The 23,923-nt window shown below is 34.4% G+C and overlaps 1 protein-coding gene across 2 annotated transcripts; it reads right to left on the bottom strand.

Annotated features, from left to right (window-relative positions):
- Window positions 1–455: 455 nt before the first annotated feature.
- On the bottom strand, window positions 456–23,923 carry LOC110034736 (uncharacterized protein At1g27050). 2 transcript variants are annotated; one of them, XM_020738990.1, is made up of 3 exons: window positions 23,492–23,923; window positions 20,409–20,485; window positions 695–805 (listed from the first exon to the last, which is right to left on the bottom strand). In XM_020738990.1, exons 1-3 carry the CDS (start codon window positions 23,831–23,833, stop codon window positions 775–777), a joined length of 450 nt encoding a protein of 149 aa, XP_020594649.1. In that variant the 5' UTR covers window positions 23,834–23,923; the 3' UTR covers window positions 695–774. The 2 variants fall into 2 exon arrangements, with proteins under 2 accessions (XP_020594642.1, XP_020594649.1); XM_020738983.1 differs by lacking the exon at window positions 20,409–20,485 and having other exon boundaries at window positions 456–805.

The following is a 23,923-nucleotide window of genomic DNA, read 5'->3' as shown; positions in this document are numbered from 1 at the left end:
TAACATCTTAGTTTTCATGCAATCCCACTGACAGATACACCTGTTTAAATATTTGCATCATAAATGTCTTATATATATATTAATGGTTTTAACTATAAATGTTAATATATATATACCGCGTACCTTGGGTTGTTGGTTGGCATCCATGGTATAAGACCCCTCAGGTCGACTTTCGAATCCCCTCTAGCACAGTTGGCCTTATGGAGGCGGTACTCGAATTGTTAGGCACATTAGGGGTGGATATATATATATATATATATATATATATAGTAACACAATCTATATACTACTTGAATATCAAACAACACTTCATCAAACAGCATAAAAAATCAATGAGATGGTAAACAATCTCTTATCTAGAACAATAACTAGCTCATCTCAAATAAGTTTACACAAAGTACAGCTAAGTTCAGTTGTTTACACCCTTTTGCAATTAGTAGGCAAAGAAAAAAGGATTTTCAAACAAGTAATTCTATTATAAAGTTATCTAAGTTAAAGAAGGGTCAACTTTTACAAAATAACCTTTGGTTTAAGGTTTAAACCATAAATATGAGGATCACAACTCAAGGATGATATAATTAAGAAAAAATTATTTTCAGAAAAGGTCATCATAAGCTCTGATTTTCCTTTCTGTATGGGACAATTCTGGCCCATTTTTAGCCGTTATTGTACCTGAAAAAATCGGCTTCTTCGTTCTACCGAGTTTGCTCAGAGGTTTTCCTGGCCGCACGAGTTTGGAGGTGGAAGAAGCTCCAACTCCAATTCTCCAGTGTGTCACCGGATCACTTGCCCGAACCACTTGAAGCTGTAATACAAAGACCGAGATAAGAAATTTGAGCAAGAAACAATACACTTATGAAAGCTCCCATCAGCTAAAAAATAGGCAAAAACAACTAAGACAGGAAAAAAAAAATGGATTGACAAATAAGCAGGACGGAATCCGTCCAACAGAGATTGATTCCATATGACAGGTTATAAAACAAGAAAAATCAAAGAGCCAACAGAGATTGGGAATTCAATGAGAAAATCAGAGTTGACTGTTACCTTTGTTAGGAGGAAATAACAATTTTGGTCCCTCACTCAATGAACTGTAACAGTTTTTTAAGTGTCAATTTTATAGTTTTACCTTATGTACTCTGATTTTATTTTCAAAAGTGAATTCTTTGGTTTGCTATAGTGAATCTGGACAACAGTAGAACGCAAACTACAGTTAACTAATAGATCTTGCATAATTCAACACAAGAACGAGTTGCATAGCATGTCCATGAAAGACAAGACTATGGCACAATATCTATCAGAAACTAAATACAAAATCAAAATATTGGCTGCTGCAGGCGCATCATTGGATTCTAAAGACATAATATCATACACTCTCAATGGTTTTCCTTTCAATTACCACGTATTCAAGACATCTATAAGAACCAATCTTCAACCACTGAAACTTGATGTTCTTTACACATTCCTTTGAAGCGATGAACTCAATTTGGCACAGGAAGCTTCCAAAAAAGTGCAACAAAACCACTCACACAATACTTACAGCCACAAGGGGCTGCGGCATATACAAGAAACTCAACTTCACCTCAAATCAAAATCAATTTTCATTAGGTTCACGTACAAACACCACCAACCGCAATTTCAAAAAGCTTCCACACTCATTTGTGAAATATGCAATAAATCAAGCCACTTTGCATTTAAGTGCTGGCATAGACACAACAAGACTTACCAGCCACCCACTGCCCTGATCATTGAATCTATATGTGGTACCAATAACAATTGGTATTTGGACAGTGGTGCTACAAGACATCCATAGCATGCCCTAATCAGATTACAAATACTCAATATTACAATACAAGGGAGATAGCTCAATTACCATAAGAAATGGCCAACAGCTTCCCATTGCTCATACTTATTCAATCAAATCCAGAAGTAATTAGAATGAACTCAACTTACTGAAAATGGAATGGGAAAGACTCAGTTTGGATTGGCTCTTGTCATGGTCACTCTTCAAGTGCTTCCTTATGCCGGCTGGAGCTAAGATTGCAAGTGAAAAAAAGTGAAGCTTCCGACCATATTCTTAGGCTGTAGTTGTTCTTGTTACGAAAGAGAGTGTCACACAGGTAATTCATAGGAAGCAAACAAAAGTATAGCTGAAGAGAAGAGTAAGATGCTGGAGGAGATAAGATCCACCATATAGAGGAGTTAGAGAGACCTAAGACAAGATAATCCAACCGGATGTCTCTCAATATGCGGAAAAAAGAAAGGCGCTAGAAAAAGAAAGGCTGGACAAAGAAGACAGTAGAGGTTGCCTTTACTTTAGTCTTGGCGCAGATGAGGTCTAACTAAGAACTATATGTTCTTTCCATCTTGACTAACAAAGTTAACCAGAGCTTCTATGACATCAGCTGTGCTTTTCCTGCTCGATCATCTAAAATAGGCAGAGCTCTTTCTTCACCATTGAAAGACCTTGCGGCCCAATGATCTATCATAGCACATGAAAAACGATCGATCCATTTAGTCACCTAAGCTAGAGAAGACTTTTGCTTCCCACCGCCATATGTAAGCTCCTTCTTCCAAATATTCACCATGTCCCAAATCTTTCCTATAATCTGTTCTCACTTCATTAAACTTAACAGTAAATACTCCTATTCTACTACCTTATGGTTAATGATTATTCTATCAAGGATATATAGACCAACAAAATTCTACTTGAAGGACCTTGCGTGCAAGAACTTAATCTAATTCAGTGCAAAAATAATTCCACAGCCACACCAAGCTCCTTAGCACTTATAACCATTCAACAGGTCTCAAATATGTGGCATAGAAAACTCGATCATCTTTCTTACAAGGTTCATAAAACTTTAGCTCAACGTAATCCTACATTAAACTGCTCCAACTGCCAACAATCTTCATGCATTTCCTGTTGTCTTTCTAAGAGTAGTGAGCTACCTTTTATCACCTTCACAGCTCATGCTTCTTATCACCTAGATATAATAAACTCTTATGATTGGGGACCTTCCCCTATTTTATCTACATGTTTTATAAATAGTATGTTTTCTTAATAGACAATCAATCTCATTTCTCATGGGGTTACCTTCTTCAAAATAAAAATGAAACTACTGAGAAATTCCCAGAATTCAAAAATCTAGTGGAAAATCAATTTAACGCTCACATAAAAACTCTTCATACAAATGGAGGTGGTGAGTACCTCAATAATCACTTTACTAGTCTACTCAAATTGTGGTTCAACACCAATATACATTTTCTTATACCCCATAACAGATCATATTCCTAACAGAAAGCATCGACACCCATAGAAATCATATGGCCTCTACTATGGGCCGACACACTTCTTACAGCATGCTACTTGATCATCAGGTTACCTTCCAAAGCCATTCACTCCAAGTTACCCTATGAGGTATTACATGACAAATAACCCAAATAAAATCACTTGAAAGTATTTGATCGTCAATGCTTTCTTTAGCTCAGAGCCTACTCCAAACAGAAATTGTTCCCCCACTCCAAAAATTGTGTTTCTCTTGATTATGCACCCTTCCAAAAAGGATACAATTGTCCAGATCCTCCAACCAACTAAATTTATATATCCAGACAATTCTTGTTCAATGAGGTTGTTCCCCTTTTAAAAGACTTCAAACTCCCAACACTACACCTCCTTCACCACTCGACCTCCAATCTTACTAGTTCTTACGTCCTCCTTGCAACTCACTAAACACAACGCAAGCCCCTCAACCATTCAAGCTACCATCATACCAGATTTCAAGAATGACATTTCTATTCTCAATATCTCTTTCAATGCATCAACAAATAAAGTAGCATCTGCAACCTGTGAATCTGACATACAATCACCCACTTCAATCGAACCTACCATATGCTAACCCGCACGCAAACAGGTCATCTTAATCTTAAACAGATTCTCAGCCTCGCTCACCAACGCCAGTACTTTGACCCCTCATACCAGTCAGTTGCTATTAAACAACCACATTGGAGACGAGCCATATCAGAAGAAATTAAGCACAACAATCACAAGGAACCTGGATCTTAGTTCCACCCTCATCACATCAAAATGTACTAGGGTACAAAGGTGATGGATCAAAACCTATATACAAAGCTAGACCAATGGCACAAGGATTCAAACAATACCGTGGAATAGATTTCACAAAAACTCAGTCCGGTGACAAAAATGTCAATTGTCCAGGTCTTTCTTACGGTTTCCATTACCTACAATTGGAACATACTAAAATTAGACTTTTCGAATGCACTTCTTCATGGATATCTAACCGAGATAGTATAGGTTTTCTTGATCAACTGCATCCTAATTATGTTTGTCATCTAAAGAAAGCTCTTTATGGTCTTAAAAGACATCAAGATAGTGGTTTGTCACTCTCACGAGATATCTACAACATTAGATTTCAATCCTAGCTCTGCAGACTCCTCCCTCTTCTGCTACAGTAGTGATACTTGTCACATTAAAGTTCTAATCTATGTTGAAGACATCCTATTAACAAAGAATGATAACAAAAATATCAATAACATTCTACATAAATTACATCTTCAGTTCAAAATGAAGAATTTAGGGCCTCTATCACAATTTCTGGGAGTTTCAGCAACTACAATAGAGCATGGCTTACATTTAAATCAAACATCCTATACCCAACAAATTCTTACAACAACAGGAATGCTAAACTCCAAGCCTGCTAAAAATTCCTCATCTCTGCGGAAAAACCCAAATAATACCGACCAAAACCACTTCAAGGATCCTTCATTTTATGGCAAAATAGTCGGATCCCTACAGTAACTCACTCATACGAGATCATATTTCTCTTATACAGTTAATCAAGCAAGTCAATCAATGCACCAGCCTTCCCAACTTAATTTTCAACAGCTAAAACGTATTCTAAGATACATTAAGGGCACCAAGAATCTGGGTCTCCCAATATCCAGAAGGAATCTTCAACTCATCTTATGTAGACTCAGACTGTCCTATTGATCTTACGTCTACCACTGGCTATTGTATTATCCTTGGCTCAACACTCATACCATGAATAAGTAAAAAACAAACTACAGTTGCTCACTCCTCCATAAAAGTTGAATATTGTGCACCATTTTGGCTTGGATGGTTATCGTAAGATTTCAAAATCTCTGTCTCAGCGAACTACATTATACTGTGATAATATCTCTATCATGGCTCTTGCAAACAATCCAATTTTTCATGCAAAAATCAAACACGTAGAAATAAATTGTTATTATATTCGGGACTGCATCAAGAATAAACAAATCACGATACATCACATCACTACAATGGATCAGCTAGTAGATTCGTTCACAGTCTTTTACCAATCCTTGCTTCAAATATATTAGCTCTAAACTAACAATCTCAACAGCAGATTATTAGTTTGAGGGGGCATGTTTAGCATTCCAACTGAAATAACTGAATTCAAGAACTCTCTGACCACCCTATACAGCTGGCATTCTCTCTCAACCTGTTGTAACAAACTCAGGTGATTTACTCTTGTATCTTACAGCAGACTTTCTATATAAGTAACTCTGAACATCAGTTGTTTAGATGAATTGAATGTGATAGATTACCCTATCAGTCTCCGCTTGTTTCTTTCTCATCTGTTCTTACTGTTTTACCTCATCTTCAGCAAATCTTTCATTGACTACATAAACTTTTGTTTGAAATTAACTTCGATCTAACCCAAATGAGGCTGTTGGAGTGGATTAGTTTGTTAAAAGGTAAGGACACATAACAGTGAATAAGAAAAAAAGTGATGACGAGGATGATGAGGGCAACGATTATTCTAGTTCAAATAACTCTGAATACTTAAATGATGCTGAGAATGATATGAGAGAAGGTAGATCTGGATACTGAATTTGCTAGTGTAAATGAAAAACGAAATCATGAAGTTCTTGTGATTATTCCTTCTATTGTTGAGCTTGGTGAAAAGGATTGTTTGGTCACTCGTGTTTGTGAGAGTGTTTCAGGTGTAGCGATAATGATGCTAAAAAGTATCTGCTCTTCAACACTATGGCTAAAACTGAGAGCCCAACCTTAAAGTAAGGATGATTTTCACTGAGAATTCGTCTATTACAAAAGGAGAGACCATTAAATGTATCAAGAATGATTCTAGGAGGTACAAAAGGCAATTTGTATCTGATCTCATTTCATTTTTCAAATCCAAGAACAAGGGAGATCGTTTAAAGATAAGATTATATAAGGAATACTCATGTCTATAGAGCTACCATGACAAGATCGTTAACTTATCTAACAATGCCCCCGTAATTTATTACTGCAGAAAACAGACTCTGAATTAGCTGCAGACAATAGTGCAAGAAGCATAAGTTCTGAAACAGAAAATAGGCTCAATGTTTATTGACTTTATATAGTAAGGTTGTGAGATCAATGTGCATGTATCTTCGTAATACTGGCCCTTTGGTGTTATATATTGAGTGATGCAAAGACGTACTCAGTTTATATCAAAAAATAATTTTCTTTTTGCCATATTAAGCAATGAATGAAGCATTGCAGTTCCAATCAGATGTTTTCATTCACTGTATTTCTAGACAATTTTGTGAAGCAAATTTGTGCCATTATTTTGTGTTTAGGGTAAACTTCAATATTTCAAGATTTTTGATGTTCATGAAGAAGCAAATTCTATGTAGGATAAAATAACAAACACTATTAAGTGGCAAAAGATGTAATTGGAGAATCAAAAGAAAAATTTTCTATAAATAAAATAGTTGGTGATTGAATAGTAATGGGTAAAATAATAATATGCAAGAAAAGATAAAATATAAAAAGTTGTTTTATAACAATTAGTTTAAATATCAAAGCTTAGAGAATCGGGAAAAATATAAGGTGGCCTATAAAGAGACTACGAGAACAATTTGTGACACTAAAATTCTGCTTTTAGTGATATTTATAATAGATTAGATACTACAGAGGGTGAAAAATATATGTACTAACTAACCAATTAAAAAAAAAATAAAGATTTAACTATAACTAGCCAATTAAAAAAAAAAAATAAAGATTTAACTAAGTAAAGTGTATAGGGTGAAAAATATATGTACTAACTAACCAATTAAAAAAAAAATAAAGATTTAACTAAGTAAAGTGTATTAAAGATGAAAATTAAAAAGTGTTTCTCTTAGAAGAAATATTCAATATAAGTAGATGAGCTATTTTGATAAATATTTCAATACAGTTGAAAAATACGATCGATATTAGTGATCTTAATATTTTTAATAATAACAAAATATTTTATTTTTACCATCACATCAATAAAAAAGAAGTTGAAAAGGCTTTAAAGAGAATCAATGATAGAACATCAATAGAACCTGATGATATCTTAATTGAAGTGTGGAAATATTTAGGAGATTTGGAGTTTCTTGGCTTACTAAACCCTTCAATATTATTTTAAAAAAATTAAAAAGATGTCTGAGGAGTGGAGGAAGAGTTTTTTGGTCTCTATTTTTAAAAATAAAGGGGAAGCACAAGAGTGTGCAAATTAGAAGAATTAGGCAAATGATAGAGGAATTAAGTTGATGTGTCATAGTTTAAAATTATGGAAGAGGGTAATTGAACATAGGTTAAGATGTGATACATAAATTTATCATAAACAATTGGATTTATTTCCGGCAGGTCTACTATGGAAGCTATACATTTATTGAGAGGTTTGATTGAGAATTACAGAGAGAATAAGGAGGATTTACATATGATTAAAGCTTACGATAAAGTTCCAAGAGAAGTACTTTGGAGAGTTCTAGAGAAGAAAAATATTGATATGACTTATATTCAAGTCATTAAAGATATGTATACTAGAGTTGTTACTTGTGTTCGAACAGAAGAAAGAATGGCCAAGTATTTTCTTATTTCAGTTGGATTACATCAGGGATCGACTTTAAGCCCATATCTTTTTGCTTTAGTTACGGATGCTCTTACTGGACATTTACAGGAGGTTGTACCATGTTGTATGCTTTCACTGATGATATCATTCTTGTGGATAAGACTAGAGAAAGAGTGCAGAAAAAACTTGAATTATGAAGGTCTACATTGGAGTCTAAAGGCCTTCGTTTGAGTAGAACTAAAATTGAATACGTAGAATTTAATTTTAGTAACAGTTGCTCTAGTGACAGAGTTGTAGCTATAGGTGATCAAATTATTAAAACGTGTGAACGTTTTAGATATCTCGGGTCTATTGTTCAAAGTGATGGTGATATAGATGGGAATGTTATTAGTAGAATTCAAGTTGGTTGGTTGAAGTGAAGGAATGTTTCAGGCCTATTGTGTGATAGAAAAGTATTGCTTAAACTAAAAAAAAAAATTATAAGATGGTGGTGAGACCTACAATGCTCTATGGAGTAGAATGTTGGCCTTTAAAAAAGAAGCATAAAACAAAATTAGAAGCATAAAACAAAGCATAAAACAAAATTAAGTGTTGCTAAGATGAGAATGCTTAGATGGATAAGTGGCATGACAATTAGAGACAAAATGCGAAATGAATATATTCTGATAGGGTTGGTGTAGCTCTAGTGACAGACAAGTTTAGAGAAAGTCGTCTTAGATAGTTTGGTCATATTAAACGTCAATCATCTGATGATCCGGTTAGGAGAGTTGAGGATTTAGCTTCGATTGATGTTAAGAGAGGCAGAGGTAAACCTCAAAAGACTTGGGCATATTGTATAAAAATAATTTTAATCTGTTAGAATTAAATAAAAATATGACACTCAATAGGACATAATAGAGAAAATATATTCATGGAGCCGACCCCACTTAGTGGGATGAAGGGTTTTTGTTGTTGCTGTATTTTATGTTCAGGGTGTTGGCTTTTAACTTTTACAAAGCTGTAATAGAAAAGTAGAACAATCAGAAACAGGGAATTCTCATTTCATTAATAAACACAAGTACAATATTGTGATTTTATGCAAGTGGAAGAAAGGAAATTCATTATAAAATCGACATAAAAGGGCCATCCAGAAACCTAATCTCAGAATCTTCAAAGCAACCACCAAAGAACTTGTAGTCTTGCAAGACTTTAGCACCTCCAAAACATCTTGTTTAGATACCTTAATATTAGTAACAATGATTTCAAATTCCTTCTTTAGTTCACCGAAAGATGCATGTGCAGGAGCGTGCATAACTTTAATATTACTATAATATTTACACAAAATTTATACTCTCAGAATGCACCCATATGATCCTTAGCGGTGAAATCATAAAAGTTTATTGGTAACAAAGTATACAAATCATGAACAATCAGTGTAATCATTAGAGGGTTTACATATTTACAAAAAAAAATAAAAGGGAAAGATACATCAACAATGAGAGGACATGCTCACATGCATGTTCCAATTCTATTTCATTAATTGGTAGGGGAAGACAGATCAACATTCCTACTATATGCATTCGCATTGAGGGTATTAATGTAAGTCATTCAAACGACCCTCATACTTGGTAAAAACCAATTTTGCATATTCATTTAATTTTGTATTCAAGCTAGCATTACATGTAACTAGTCCAATCAACATTATAACTAAGAATTTAAGCCATACACTTTGATGGATATCGCACCATCCATTCTAAGACAAAACTTATCCACACACTTCATCAAACTTCTACACTCTTCTACTTGAGGTAACATTTTAAAAAGGAGCGTCATGGTTTGTGATAAGAGAAACAACAAAGTATTTGAAATTAGAACAAAATAACCTATTAATATGCATTTTGCTAAACCGCTTGGTCAGCCTAGTGCATGGAAAATGCCAATTGGCGGACACCCATTAAGAGAGCTTTTTGCCTCTTTTTTTAGTATTTTCTTCTCTGTTGGATTGTATTCTAGTTTTTGAGAGGTTGCCAAATTAAATTAAATTATAACCAAAAAATAAATTAAAAGCATGTTAACAGGGATAGAGCCAAAAAAAAAAAAAAAAAAAAAAAGGAAAAAAATAAAAAAAAAAAAAAAAATAACTAACCAACAAATTATACTTTAAAATTTTATAGGAGACATAAACTACATAGTTTAGTGAAAAACATATTAAAAAAAATATTAATATTACTGGTAATTAAACTCTAAATATTCCCCTGCTTGTTAGAGTAATTAGCATCTCTCTACATAAGTTTGTTCAATTAAATTGAACCATAACAAAACTATTTAATTAAATTCTAAATAATTTAGAATTGAATTTTCAGGGTTCATATATCAATTAGAGCTTAGGACGAAAAGATATAGCTTTTAGTAGTGAGATTTTTTGGTAGTTTGTTAAAAAAATTAAAAATAGTTGGATTTTAAGAAAAAAAAAATATAATTTGAGTTTCAAACGGTAAAAAAAAACTAAAGCTAAGGGTTGAAAATCGAAACTAAAGGTTTAGTTTGTAGGTAAGCAGTAAAGTTTTGAGTTGTAAAACAACTCTAAAGGTTTTAGATACATAGCATAATTAGTTCGATAATGTACTTTAAAATATGACTTAAAGTTTTGGGACATGATAATACATAATAATTTTCAATCGTAATGATAACAATAGGGGATCAAGATCACAATGCATGAACTATTATATAAACAACTTAAGAAAACTTAAGGATAATTACATATTTATTCTAAATTTATAAATAATACGAGCACTTATGTACAATAATTGAACTTCAAATTTCCATTTGAAAGTAACGGAAAAAATAAAACAAATATATTTGTGATAATGATAATATAAACTAACAAATTTGGCTATATAATTATGTTCATATTAATGAAGTTTAAATTACAAATTATTCAAAAGAGTATATTTTTAATTTAATTTTAACTTGAGTTACAATTGTTTGTCAGCACACACAGATATATATATATATATATATAGACATGCACACACAACAACAACAACAACAAATACAACAATAAGTCTTTATCGCACTAAGTAGGGTCAGCTACATGAATCATTCTTCTCCATAATATTGAGTGTCATATTTTTTTTTAATTCTAATCCAACATGCCTAAGTCTTTTTAGGTCTACCTCTGCCTTTCTTAACATAAGTCGAATCTAAAATATCTACTCTCCTAACTAGATCATCAGACGATCAACATTTAATGTAACTAAAGCATCTAAGATGACTCTCTCTAATATTGCCCGCCACTGGAGTACACCAACTCTATCACGAATACATTCATTTCGCATTGTCTCTCAAGCCACTCATCCACCTAAGCATTCTCAACTCAACAACACTTAACTTAGTTTTAACTTAGTTTTAAGCTTCTCTTTTTTAAGCTTCTCTTTTAAAGGCCAACATTATGCACCATAAAGCAATGCTTGTCTTACTATTATCTTATAAAATTTCCTTTTAAGTATGAGCAGTACTTTCTATCACATAATAGGCCCGTTGCATACCTCCATTTCAACCAACCAACATGAATTCTATTAATAATATCCCCATCTATATCACAATCACGTTGAACAATAGATTAGAGATATCTAAAATGTTCACATCTTTTAATGATTAGATCCCACATAGTTACAACTCTGTCATTAGATCTACTGCTACTAAAATTACATTCCATGTATTCAGTTTTAGATCTACTCAAACGAAGGCATTTATACTCCAGTGTTGACCTCCATAATTTAAGTTTTCCCTAAACACTTTCTCTAGTTTTACCCATAAAAAGGATATCATCAATGAAAAACATACACCATAGTATATCCTCTTGTAAATGTCTAGTAAAAGCCACTATAGCTATATATATATGTGTGTGTGTGCGTGTGTGTGTTAATTCAACGCAGGATTCTTTTTTAATTTGAGGTATACATTTAAAAAATTTAGCAATGTAACTAACAATAAATATGAATTAAATTTTTAGAATAAGAAATAATTAAAAAAATAGCACATACTATTTTCTATTATGATTGATTAAATAATTTCTATATATAATTTTTTTTTTATAGATGTGAGCTAGTGACTAAAAAAAGTTAAGGAAATTTGCATACATATCATACAAACTTTAGATATGTATTTATATAATAATTTAAAGTTATGATCATATCAGAACATAACATTAGAAGGTATATTTCATTTTAAAAGTTGACCTTAGTTGCATTTTTTATGTGATGTTAAAATTTTGAAGGTTATATAAATGTTACAATTTAGGTGTTAGAAAAGCAAATACATAAGAATTATGTGCTATGTATGTAAATCCCCCAAAAAAATTATGCAACATAATTAACAAAAAATATTATACCTATAGCTTCAATTTTTAAAATTTTGTTATCATAAATATTGTAAAATAAATATAAATGTTGATCATGTAAAAAAAAATTTAAGCAAAACTTTAACAGATTATATCAACTAATTATGGACCAAGCGGTACATAGAAAACAAAAAAATAGACAAAATACCCTATTTATAAGTGTTTTGGACCTGCCCCACATAGGTGTTAAGGTGTTTGTATGAAAGGAAAGATTTCCACTATGTGAGTGAGCTCCCCACAACCACATTGGCACTAAGCTACCTACGTGATTGAGAAAAATCCCATTTATGGGGTGTTTTGCACCCACTAAATTGGATCTTCATGAGGCTACTAACACAATATCATCCCCCATCATGGTCCTTCCTTCTTTTTTTCTCTATTTGGACTCATGACATCTCCATAATTCATGTTTTTTAGAAGAAAATCAAGCCACGTGTTTAAATGAGTAGTATAATTACCAAAACACTCTACCCCATATTTCTACACTTCCAAATGAAACAAGTCATAATCTAAATCATACACTTAAATAATTAAATACTACCATAAATTTGGCATGGGCACTTGTCATCATAATATAGTATACGAAGAGAAACATGACAAGACTTTTGTTATAATAAATTTCAAAGTAGCATTTTTTTTAAAATCACAATGGTAATTATCCAAAAGTGACGTTTAAAAATTAATATCATAAGAAGATAATTTCATATATAACAGTGTCAAGCTTTAGAATATTTTATTATGGAACCCTTGATGTAAAAATAATAATATATTCATATATATAATTAACTGCTTTATAAAAATTATTAATTTTCTTTCGTTTTGGTGTTACATGAGCAACCTAATTTGGTTTTTGAATTGAAGAAAGCATTATAATTTGAAACAATCATCCAAGTCTTAATATGATAGGTTAAGAACTTCTCCTTGTGATACAAGTTTGGTTGTAGACAAAAATCTTCTTGTATGGTTGCTTGGCTTCAATTATTTGGAATTCAGAAGCATTTCAAATACAATGTAAACTAAATGAATAGTATTTAAATTGAGGATTTTTTTTGTGTGACCAGTGTTTAGTAAGAACTAATAAATGTTAAAAATAAAAAGAAAAAATACACTAACCTCAGAGGAAATTGCAATAAAAGATCGTTGGGGTGGGGATCAATAGCTTGTGAAGGGGACAAGGACATCTTGATCAGAGCTCACTAGGTCAAGCATCAATGATCCCGATAATCTGTAAAGAAGATGTGGACATTGTGATGACCTGATGGGACCTCGTTGGGGTAGGTATCAATGGCTTGATGGCATGTGAAAGAGACAAAAACATCAAAACGAGAGCTTGTTGAGACATGATCAATAGACATGACAATGGAAATTCACTGATAAAGGATCGCCAACATACGAAGGAAAAGAGAACTTCGTGGTGGAATATAGTTAGGATGGGATCACTAGCATGTGAAGGAAAAGATAACTTCATGACAAGATCTCACTGGATCGAGTTTCAGCAAAACAGGGTAGCAAGCGTGGGGAAGGGAGTGAATGTGTTGTATTAAAAAATCATCCAATGTGGGCGGTTTGAAAGACAAAAATAAATCAAGGACGAGTTTCAAAATTTAAAAAAAAATAATAATAAAATAAAACTTTTAGGTGACTAAAGTATAAGCACCATGCAGGTGATATGGCCATATAAGGGTGACAAGATTTTTGATTGGCATCCAATAATAAAACCATAAAGTTCACCAACTTTATGAATTGCTATAAGTAAATAATCTTATGAGAATAATACAATAAAGCACATTGTAGAAATCATTCTTTTTTTTTTTGCAAGTCTAAAATAAAATAAAAAAAGAATAATAATAATGATGATGATGATGATGATGATAAACTAGATTGTCACATTTTTAGAAAGACTGCATCATTTGATATGAATGATCAGAACATAACTGGAAAAACCATACTTGCCAACTAGCCTATGCAAACAAGCTATGCATAAAGTATCACATTTAAGTAGCACTATTTGAACGAAAAAAATAAAAAAAAACAGTTTTTTAGAATCTTTGGAGAAAAAATTATATTTGCCCAGGATAAACCTTTTTTTTTTCCTTCGATAATATAGGAGATGATACATAAAAAGGAGCTCGTATTTGGTCAAGAGTCCTAACGTAGAGAGTCATGCGGAGGCCAATGACACGATGACACATGGCACGCGGGTCCTACAGTTAATTTTCGCGGAGGTGGCCCGGCCCGACCCAAAACCAAAAAGCGTTACGAAATCATTTTTGCGTTAAAAAAGGGGCGCGAAGTCGTAAATCAGTACTTCGAGGCAAGCTCTCCCGTTTCGGATTCCCCCGCCTCGAGGTTTCGTCTTTCACAGTTCGGTGCTAGGGTTCCAGCGAGCGCACCAGGATCTACATTGTTCGAAGCAAGAGGGAAGGCATTTCGTCGTTGGACGTTCGAAGTTCAGAAGTTGAATTTTTTCGAAAATGAAGGGTCGCAAGCAAACAGAAGAAAAGATAAGTGCTCCAAAGTCGTCGAGGTAATGATCAGAAGTTTGATTTTTTCGAAATAGTCTTTTTATTGGAACTCAGTGATTTTATTGTTGTGTTATTTCATGTTATTGCAGTGTTTCCCTTGTGTTATTACTGTGTTATTGCCTTCCGTTTATACTAGTTTGAATGGTGTGTTATTGAAGTAGTGTTCTCACTGAATAATTCATGTGTTCTTTGGGTTTTAGTGATGATATTGAATGTTCCCATATGTGTTTAAAGGGATAAATAATTGAATAACACAGATGAATCCAAGTGGTGTTATGCTGGTGTTATTTAGTGTTTTGAAGTTGCATAGGTGTTGAATGGTTTTGATCATTATCTAATGGATCTTTCCGTTCTAATACTCTATCCGAGAGTTATCAGTCTTTATCAAATCTGTTCCTATCTAACGGAACGCTATAGGATCAAATGACAACGACATTGCTCATTGTTGAGAAAGAGATGGATTTTCCCGGATGAAATGAAATTACTGATGTAATTTATTTTGTCATAGTGTTTAAACCCCTTAATAATTCAATAACATAGTTAAGTGTCAGTAGTGTATTGTGTTATTGTGTGTTATTCAGTCAAGAATACATTTTTTTGCTTTATTATTGTGTTGTAAAGTTATGTGTGTGTTGTATAGCTATGCTGTAGGGGTGTTATTAATGTCATTTGTCGTAGTGAATGACAAAGTGGCTTTTTGTGGAAGTGTTATGCTTGTGTGATTGGATGTTATTGAGCGGATAACACCTTTTTCTCTCAATAACAAAGCGTTATGCGACACATATAACACCATGAATGTCATTGCATAACACTTTTGTTATTGGGTGTTAGACACACAAGCATAACACATATAACACCCTGAATGTCCTTGCATAACACTTTTGATTAGGTATTATTATGGTGTTATTCTAATGTTATTATGTGTTATTGAGTTACAAATGCCTATATTTCCTTTATATGTAATATATTGATTTCATGTCTTTCCTTTGTAGGTTTATGAATGCAAGGACATTCAATTGCAGATGTCGTCCATCTGCAGTAAGGGTGCTTTGGATAGTCTCCGACATCTCTTATCGGAGGAGACGATTAATTCTTTAAAAGTAATAAATGTCTTCCACTTCTTTGATATGTCTCCATCTCTACAGGACAATGTGTTGACATTGCACGTTTTGAGATGTTGGGATAACGAGAGGAGGGTGTTCAGAATGGGTGGGAAAGAAGTAAAATTGCACCCTGACCACTTGGCGCTTATATTAAGTATGCCTAATAGAGGGGAGGTAGTTGCGTGGAAGAAAACCCCCTCGTCTGGTGTGGATGCTCGAGAAATAAAGGACCAACTAAATAATTTTTCTGTAGGATGTTCTTTCATTCCCTTTGAGCAGTTATACTTGAAGTTTTTACTAACGAATTTATTTTTCTCCTCGAGCAATTTTAGTGTGCCCGCGAGACTTCTTGCCTTTGCTGAAAATGTACATGGGTTTTCTTCTTTTAATTGACCCGCTGCCATTTGTGAATTTATCATCGATCAAGTGAGCATCATTGCCAATAAATTAAGAAGAAATCAGTCACTTGGATATATCTAGGATTTTGTTTTTATTTTAACTGTAAGTATATGTTTTATCTAAAAAATTAATATACATTCTGATGTTATTTGGAGTTTTATTGTTTTTGACATTCCTCTTTCTGCTTTCTGATATGACACATAATCAACACATAATCAGCTATGGTTTTATAAGCACACCTCTGTGTTTGTTTCACATGTTCCAAATGCTAGGCCTCGAATGCTAAGATGATCAACAAATCATGGTAGGACAACAGTTGAGATTCACGAGGCCTTAAAAAAACTTGGCTATGCAAATGTTAAACATTTAGTTTATTGCACATTTTAATGCTTTATTTATTCATTCATTTCATCAATAGTAAGCGTATTTTTAATGGTTTTGTAGGTTAATGATTCCTTCATTGATTTAAAAGAGGATGAGCAGCACTTATAAAAGAGGATGAGCAAAGAGGATGAGCAGCACTTACTCTCCAACCCGGAAGAAGAACAACCAAGTCCTGCCAGAGTTGTCACACATCGAGAAACAGTTGTCGGGTCATCTTCACCATTATCTCACAGCGTCGGACCACTTGTTTCTAGCAAGATCACCCCGCAAGAGACATATCCAGAAAGCAATAAAGAATTTGAAATAATAATCGACCTATTAAAAGGTCAGAAAATGTCTAATATTACATTACATGAAAGCATGAGAAAAATGACTCAACAGATGATGTGCGCATGCGAGTCAATAGAGTACTTAACTGCTATGGTCGAAAGTTTGCAGAGAACCAAAGCAGATAAGGAAGTTGATGTAAATACAACCGGAACCCACAGATCTTCTGCTCGAAGTGTTAAGTCTACCCTAAAAAGGAGGAGGCCAGTGGGTTCATTTGAGTTCAAATACAGACTAAAAAGAAGGAAGAAAAGAACTGATGTTGTTCAAGAACATCATTTGGGAGTTCTCCCACACATTGACCTAGATAGTAGAATAAATGAGGTTGCTCCACCAACAAATGCAGTTGTACAGAGAGAGTCACCTGAAATAATAATAGATGACAGAGACAATGTATTGACAGGCGATGCGATGCTTCAGGAAGATCCTGAGGAGGTGGAACAATCATTGAAGGATGTTATGGAGTCGCTAGCCCAAAAAGTAAACAACTATTTCTTCTCACATACATATATTCTAATATGCCATGAGTTCTTATTTCATAAAAAAATATGATGTTTTGCAGGCTCTTCGTGCATCAATTGCACATAATCCTGTTGCGGAGCATTCATTAGTAGAAGTTGTACATAGTCCTGGTGGAGAGCCAACAACAGATGTAGCTGAACACAGTCTGAATGGAGAGCCATCAACAGATGCAACTATACAATCACCAATGGGAGAGCCAGCAGTCGCAGAAGCAGTAATAATTATTGATGATAACGAGAATCCTAATGAATAGGAGACGGATGTGGGGAGCCAGAGCTCCCAGCCATACGCCTACGCTATTGTGGTACACCATATTTTTAATAATAATTATGTAAATCAACACTTAATTATTCCAAACAACATTAACAGTGATCATCAATTATGTTATAGCTCATGTTGCGGGCCCAGTACTTCCACTTGATTATCCCACTAGATCAATATTTCTAATCGAAATGCAGGGTATGATAGATAGTTGTATTGCCAACTATCCCGGGGTGTAAGTAAATGTTATGTCAACCTTTTCGAATTCGTGTGATGGTAGACTGTAACACACATTCTTTATTGACGATGCAGACATGATATCATCATAAGTCGGGGGAAGGCCGTACTGGAGCGTGGTGCACTTGAGGACATACTAATGAACCGATGGTTTGGTAATGAACATATTGATATTTTTGCCATTATGCTCGCTGAAAGAAGGAAATGGTCACCTACAATGTACAAACCATACATATATGTGTCCTCACTCCACGGGGTGATGACAAATGTTTAATTTATTTTACAATTGTAAAATCTTAGCTACCGTTGTGGACTGAATAGATAATTTTCATTTTTTTGCAGATCCATAAGTTTTTTAAATGGGACACTACATAAATTCTTAAGGATAATAAAAGATAATCAAATCATTTTATTTCCTATCGTTAATGGTCATCATTGGATTTTGTTAGTTGGAGAGTTGAAAGTAAAAACATGGAAATTATATGATTCACTGCCCAACCCAATGCATAAAGAAGTTGCCACAGAAATTGTGAGCGACACAATCGACATATTACATTCATAAAAGAGTAATAACACTGCAGCAACACAAGAATAACACATCATATACACTATAGTAACACAAGAATAACACATCATATACACAGCAGTACACAAGAATAACACATCATATATACAACAGTAACACAAGAAAAACACATCATATACACTGCAGTATCACATGAATTGAATTTATAAATTGCTAACACTTGTTCGAATTTATCAGGTTCGACATTTCTCGAAATATGCTGGACATGCTTTTAGTTCTGACATAAATAAGTGAAAACTGACTTGTCCTCGTAATGTCCCTACTCAAAGTAACAACCACAACTGTGGAATGTTTGTATGCAAGTATATGGAAACCATAATAAAGTCTTAGAAAATTGAATGTAAAGCTCACTTGAACTGGCAAGATCAAATGGTAGGATTTATGACACATTTTGCCTATGCCATTTGCATGTGGGCTCGTAAAAAATCGTAAATATATGTCGTTGAAGAATATTTTTTTGTAATAGGGTGGAGGGAGTGTTTTATTGCAGCTGAACCTATATTTGACTTTTGTACATATCAATTATTTATATTTGACTTTTGTACATATCAATCAGTTATATTTTACTTTTGTAATAATTATTTTAGTGTATTGAGATCTATATTATTGGTTATTGTCTTATTTTTCATACTTTTGAACTTATGTCTATTTTCATTAGTTATTGGAATATTTTTTATTATTTACATACATAGGGTGATATCCCCCATATTAGATAAGAATGCATTTAATTTGCGGTTATTAACAGCTAAAACTTGTACTTGTAGCTTTAAAATTTAAATAACGCAGCGGAAATAAGATATAACACGGTTAAAAGGTAGAATAACACAATGGAAAGGAAAAATAACACATCGGGTGGCGATAATAACGTAAAGTGAATATTCTCCTTACGTTAAGTGCATCTGATAACATAAATAATGCGCTGATTAGAATAAATAACGCATCGGCTTGGCAAAATAACGCAGCCGCAATGTAAAGTAACACGGGGGGACGCGCTGATTAGAATAAATAACGCGTTGATTAGAATAACGCAGCCGCAATGTAAAGTAACACGGGGGGAATATTCCCTCTGAGTTATGCTCGTTTAAATCGGCAGCGGATGACATTAATAACACTCTCCAAGGCGGAATAACACAGTGCGGAGGGAAAGTAACGCAGCGCGGAGGGAAAGTAACGCAGCACGGAGGAAAAGTAACGTGAGGAGAATATTCCTGCCATGTTACCGCCTTTTAATCGTCCGCGTAACATAGGAGGAACCGAAATAAGATGGTAGGAATATTCCCACCGCGTTACGGTCAGGTTAGTCGGGCCGAGGAATGGGTTTTCGTGTTATTTTTTAATATTTCTCATGTTACAAAGGTGTTATGCATGTGTTATTTTACTGTTCTTCGGGTGAATTCGGCAAATGAATGTGTTATTGGACAGTTGTATACATGTATTGATGTTATTAATGCGTTATTGGGTAGCTCGGGTAGCTCTTCGTGGGTAGCTCTTCGGATATATTTGCAAGAATATTGTTATTGTAGCATGAACAACACAAAAACCAAATATTTACAGGAATTTAACGCTAAATTGCTTTTCCTGAATGGAAATTATCATCATGCAAACATTGTACACATGTCAACAAACAAAATAAATAATAACAATGATTTATAATACATTAAATGTCAGTTATCGAATCCATCAAGAACTAAGTGAAGGTTTGAGTTGATAATTGCAATGGTTAATAATCCTGCCATGTTGTAAAGAGAACAAAGTATTAGAATAACCGATGACAGAAACGCCTGAAATAGAAAATATGTCGAATTTTCAATGATTTACCTAGCTGAGACAGTCAAACAAAATTGGATCTGATGGAATAATAGGTTGTCAACTTGTAGTCTGTTCTGGATCCTTTCCTGTACACAGAACTTATTGTTAGAGTAAACAAATAAAAAAATAAAGTTGGAGCAGTTTTAATAATGTTCAGATATATACTTTTGGATCTCTGATTCTTCTCCCAATAACCTTTCGACCTAGAATTCAAAACTCCTTTTCGCCTGATCTTTGCTGGGTCAGCCACAGTGTGATCACTTTTTTATGGTTTTTTCTTCTTTGTTTTTCTATGAACGTTAGGTGTTTCCCCAGCTTTTGATTCATCAAGATCAACTGATAGCTTTTTAAATGTTTCCCAAAACAACTGTTCGTTAAGTTCGTCGCATTCTGCTTTATTTATTAGTTGATATGCAAACTTCTGAGATTGATAACGAAATAAAAGACCACTAGAGGAAGCAGGCGTCATTTGAGACTCCCCGAGATGTTTGTATTCAAATCCGTTATAGATGTTCCTTTTAGCATGGACAAACCATCGCATCAACAAATACTTCTCAGGAATAATATTTATGTTAAGCACATTAAGAAGATGCAGTTCATGCGAACACAACATTCCTTTCATTTCAAACATCCTGCAACTGCAGATTACATCGGAATTAACACTGTCAAAATTCACTATCTATTTCTTCGATGTGTCATCGTTATCCAAATTACGTATGTAATACTTTGATCCACTTTCTGCGACGAATTCAAGCGTAAGTCCACACAACACATTTAGCTCTTGCTCGAATATTGAGTAAAGTTTCCTCGTATAAAATGAGGAAGCTTGCCTCAAAATAGGGTTGACTTTAACAATCAGCGTAGTGACAAATTGACCACATTTGACATCTTCATTATTGTCATTCCTGTGTCATGATTTAATTATATTTTCAAGGTCGATAAAACAATCTGTCAAAGAGCTTGTGGGCTTCGAAACACCATGACATACATTATTAGTGGAATCACTTCTTTGAGTTGATAGGATTCTTATTCCAAATATTTCTTTATGGAAGGCAGTAAACTATTTGTGTTTGATTCTGTACATGTCATGCAACCACACATTACTATGTAGGTCACCAACTTCAATCATTAATCATTAATGACCAAATCATTAATGACCAGGTATCTTCAAACTCCTCCGAATCATATTTACTCATGCACTTATAAAATAGTCCGGTGACGCTCTTGATTGCAACTCCACAATGCACTTTTGAAGTAATTTTTTTGTATATATGTCATTGGCATAATCTGTGCCGTGTTTGTGGGAGACAATCTTCAATGGCACTTGCCATAGCTTGGTCCTGATCAGTGAAAATACTTATTGGATGTTTGTCACCCATTATAAAAGCTTTGAATAACCATTTAAATGAATCAATAGTGTCCTCTGACAAGAAGCTAACACCAAACAGGAAGTTTTGCCAGTGGTGGTTAACTCCCACAAAATGAGCGCAACATAAATTATACTTATTTAATCTATAGCTTGTATCAAAAATTATAACATCACCAAAACAGTCGTAATCTAACATGGATAAACCATCACTCCAAAAAAAACTTGCAAACATGTTATCGTTGTCTTGCCTCTCCATGAACAACTGTATTAGAGAGTTGACATCTATTATCTGTTTGAAAATCTCATTCAAACATGTTATCGTTGTCTTGCCTTCCATAAACAACTGTATTAGAGGGTTGACATCTCCTTGTTCAATTTTTTCTCTTCTTTCTCTTTGAATGAAATTGAATGCATCACTCTTAGTGCATTCTAAATTTTCTGCTCCCCCAACTTCAAGGACAATGAAATTATATGCATCCGTTGCTCCAATCCCTGCTCTTGTCATCGATCTTAGCACATCTGCATTTAGGTCACTTATCCTTCTACCATAATGAACAAACCTAAAACCTAATATCAAAAAACAGAGTAACCCCAGCATAACACCAGAATAACACTAGAATAATACAGTAAAATCTATCATAATGCACAAGAATAACACTAGTTTGATGTCATTCTAAAACACCACAAGCAAACTAGAAAATAACACCACAATAACAATCAATATAATATACAATATAACCCTACCAGTAACACCACTAAAACCAACCATAACACTACAGTAATGGAAGAATAACACAATAAAATATTTAAATAACACAACAACAAAACTACCAAAATACACCATATTACCATTACCATCTACAGCTGAATAAAACCACTATTAGACCACATTGAAAACCCTAAATCCTGAACTAAACAAAAACAAAGTAACTCGGCGTAACACAATAATAACACCGTAAAACCTAGCAAGCTTGCATAAAAGTAACACTAAACTAAAACCCCTAAACAGTAGCAGAACGAAAGTGAAACCTGAGCTAACAGTAAAACTCACTTCTTTTTCGAAGTTCGGAGAAAATGTTGGCGGCAATGTATCCATCATCTCGTCGTTTGGCAAGGACTACATAGAAGGCGTAAACCCTAAACCAATGAAACAGTAGGTGCTCAGCTGCGCGCGGGAGGGAAAAATAGCCAGATAATACGCGAAAAAGTTTTTGCGAATTGGGTTTGGGTCGGGCCGGCCAGCTGAGTGCGCGTTTTTTTTTAAAGGGGAGTCCAGTGTTGCTTGCCACGTGTGTCCATCGCATTGGAATCCAAATGTAGAGAGCCATTCGGAGTCTTGATAGAATAATTCATCACATAAAAAGACTACTGTGACTGAAATATCTATTCAACATATTCATAAGTGAAGGTTATGTCAGCTTTCCATTTTCAGATAGGTTGTATTATCAATACTAGTTAAGTGTATTATTGGCATCTCCCTTGATGCAGTAGCGGCTCATGGTTTTCCATTGGGCACGTAAAGTTCAAAAATCACTTGTGCCCTGTTTTCTCTAATCCAACTACTTTCATATAAAGCTTATTTTCACTGCAAATTTTCAATTTGAGTTAATACACTATATCTTCTAGGGCAAATACACCTCGCTTATATAAGCAACCCTCATCATCTCACAGGGTAAAGAAATTCGTTCCACAATGAAGACAAGTAGAAATATATAAACAGTACCTTCGAGGATCTAATTGCGATGCCGAAAGTAGGGTCGATGGAGGCGGCCATGGCTGCATCAGCAGCCTGATCAGAGCGGAAAGTCACATATCCGGAGCAGTTCTCATCGATTCGGGTGCGGGAGATAGGACCATACATCTCAAAGCGCGATTTAAGCTCGAGGACCGTGCAGTCTAAGGGGAGACCAGTAACCATAATAGAGGACGGCGATGACAGGGAGGAGCCCCGTTCTCCGGCGGCAGGTAGATCTAGCGCCTCGCCGTTCGATAGCGGCAACCGGAGTCGCTTCGTGAGTGAAGAAGGAAGATTCGGATTTCCCCGTTTCATTGTTCTCCGCTCCATGGTGCCGTCGCTACTGCTATCTAGCCTGCAGCTAATGCAGCTAAGAAAGAGAGTTGGAGATGCGGCGGCAAGTAAACATCACAAGTCAGC

The sequence above is a fragment of the Phalaenopsis equestris genome, unplaced genomic scaffold (genome assembly GCF_001263595.1).
Source record: "Phalaenopsis equestris unplaced genomic scaffold, ASM126359v1 Scaffold000002, whole genome shotgun sequence".
In the NCBI taxonomy this organism is placed as follows: Eukaryota; Viridiplantae; Streptophyta; class Magnoliopsida; order Asparagales; family Orchidaceae; genus Phalaenopsis; species Phalaenopsis equestris.
Note: the sequence above shows the minus strand (reverse complement) of the source record. Positions and strands in the feature narration are given on the sequence as shown.

What these genes read in the sequence shown, in the direction of transcription:
- LOC110034736 (XM_020738983.1), bottom strand. Translation starts at nt 23,833, where the DNA reads ATGGAGCGGAGAACAATGAAACGGGGAAATCCGAATCTTCCTTCTTCA. An exon ending in TCGCAATTAGATCCTCGAAG is followed by an intron (nt 806 to 23,491) that starts GTACTGTTTATA and finishes TTTGTATTACAG; the next exon opens with CTTCAAGTGGTTCGGGCAAG.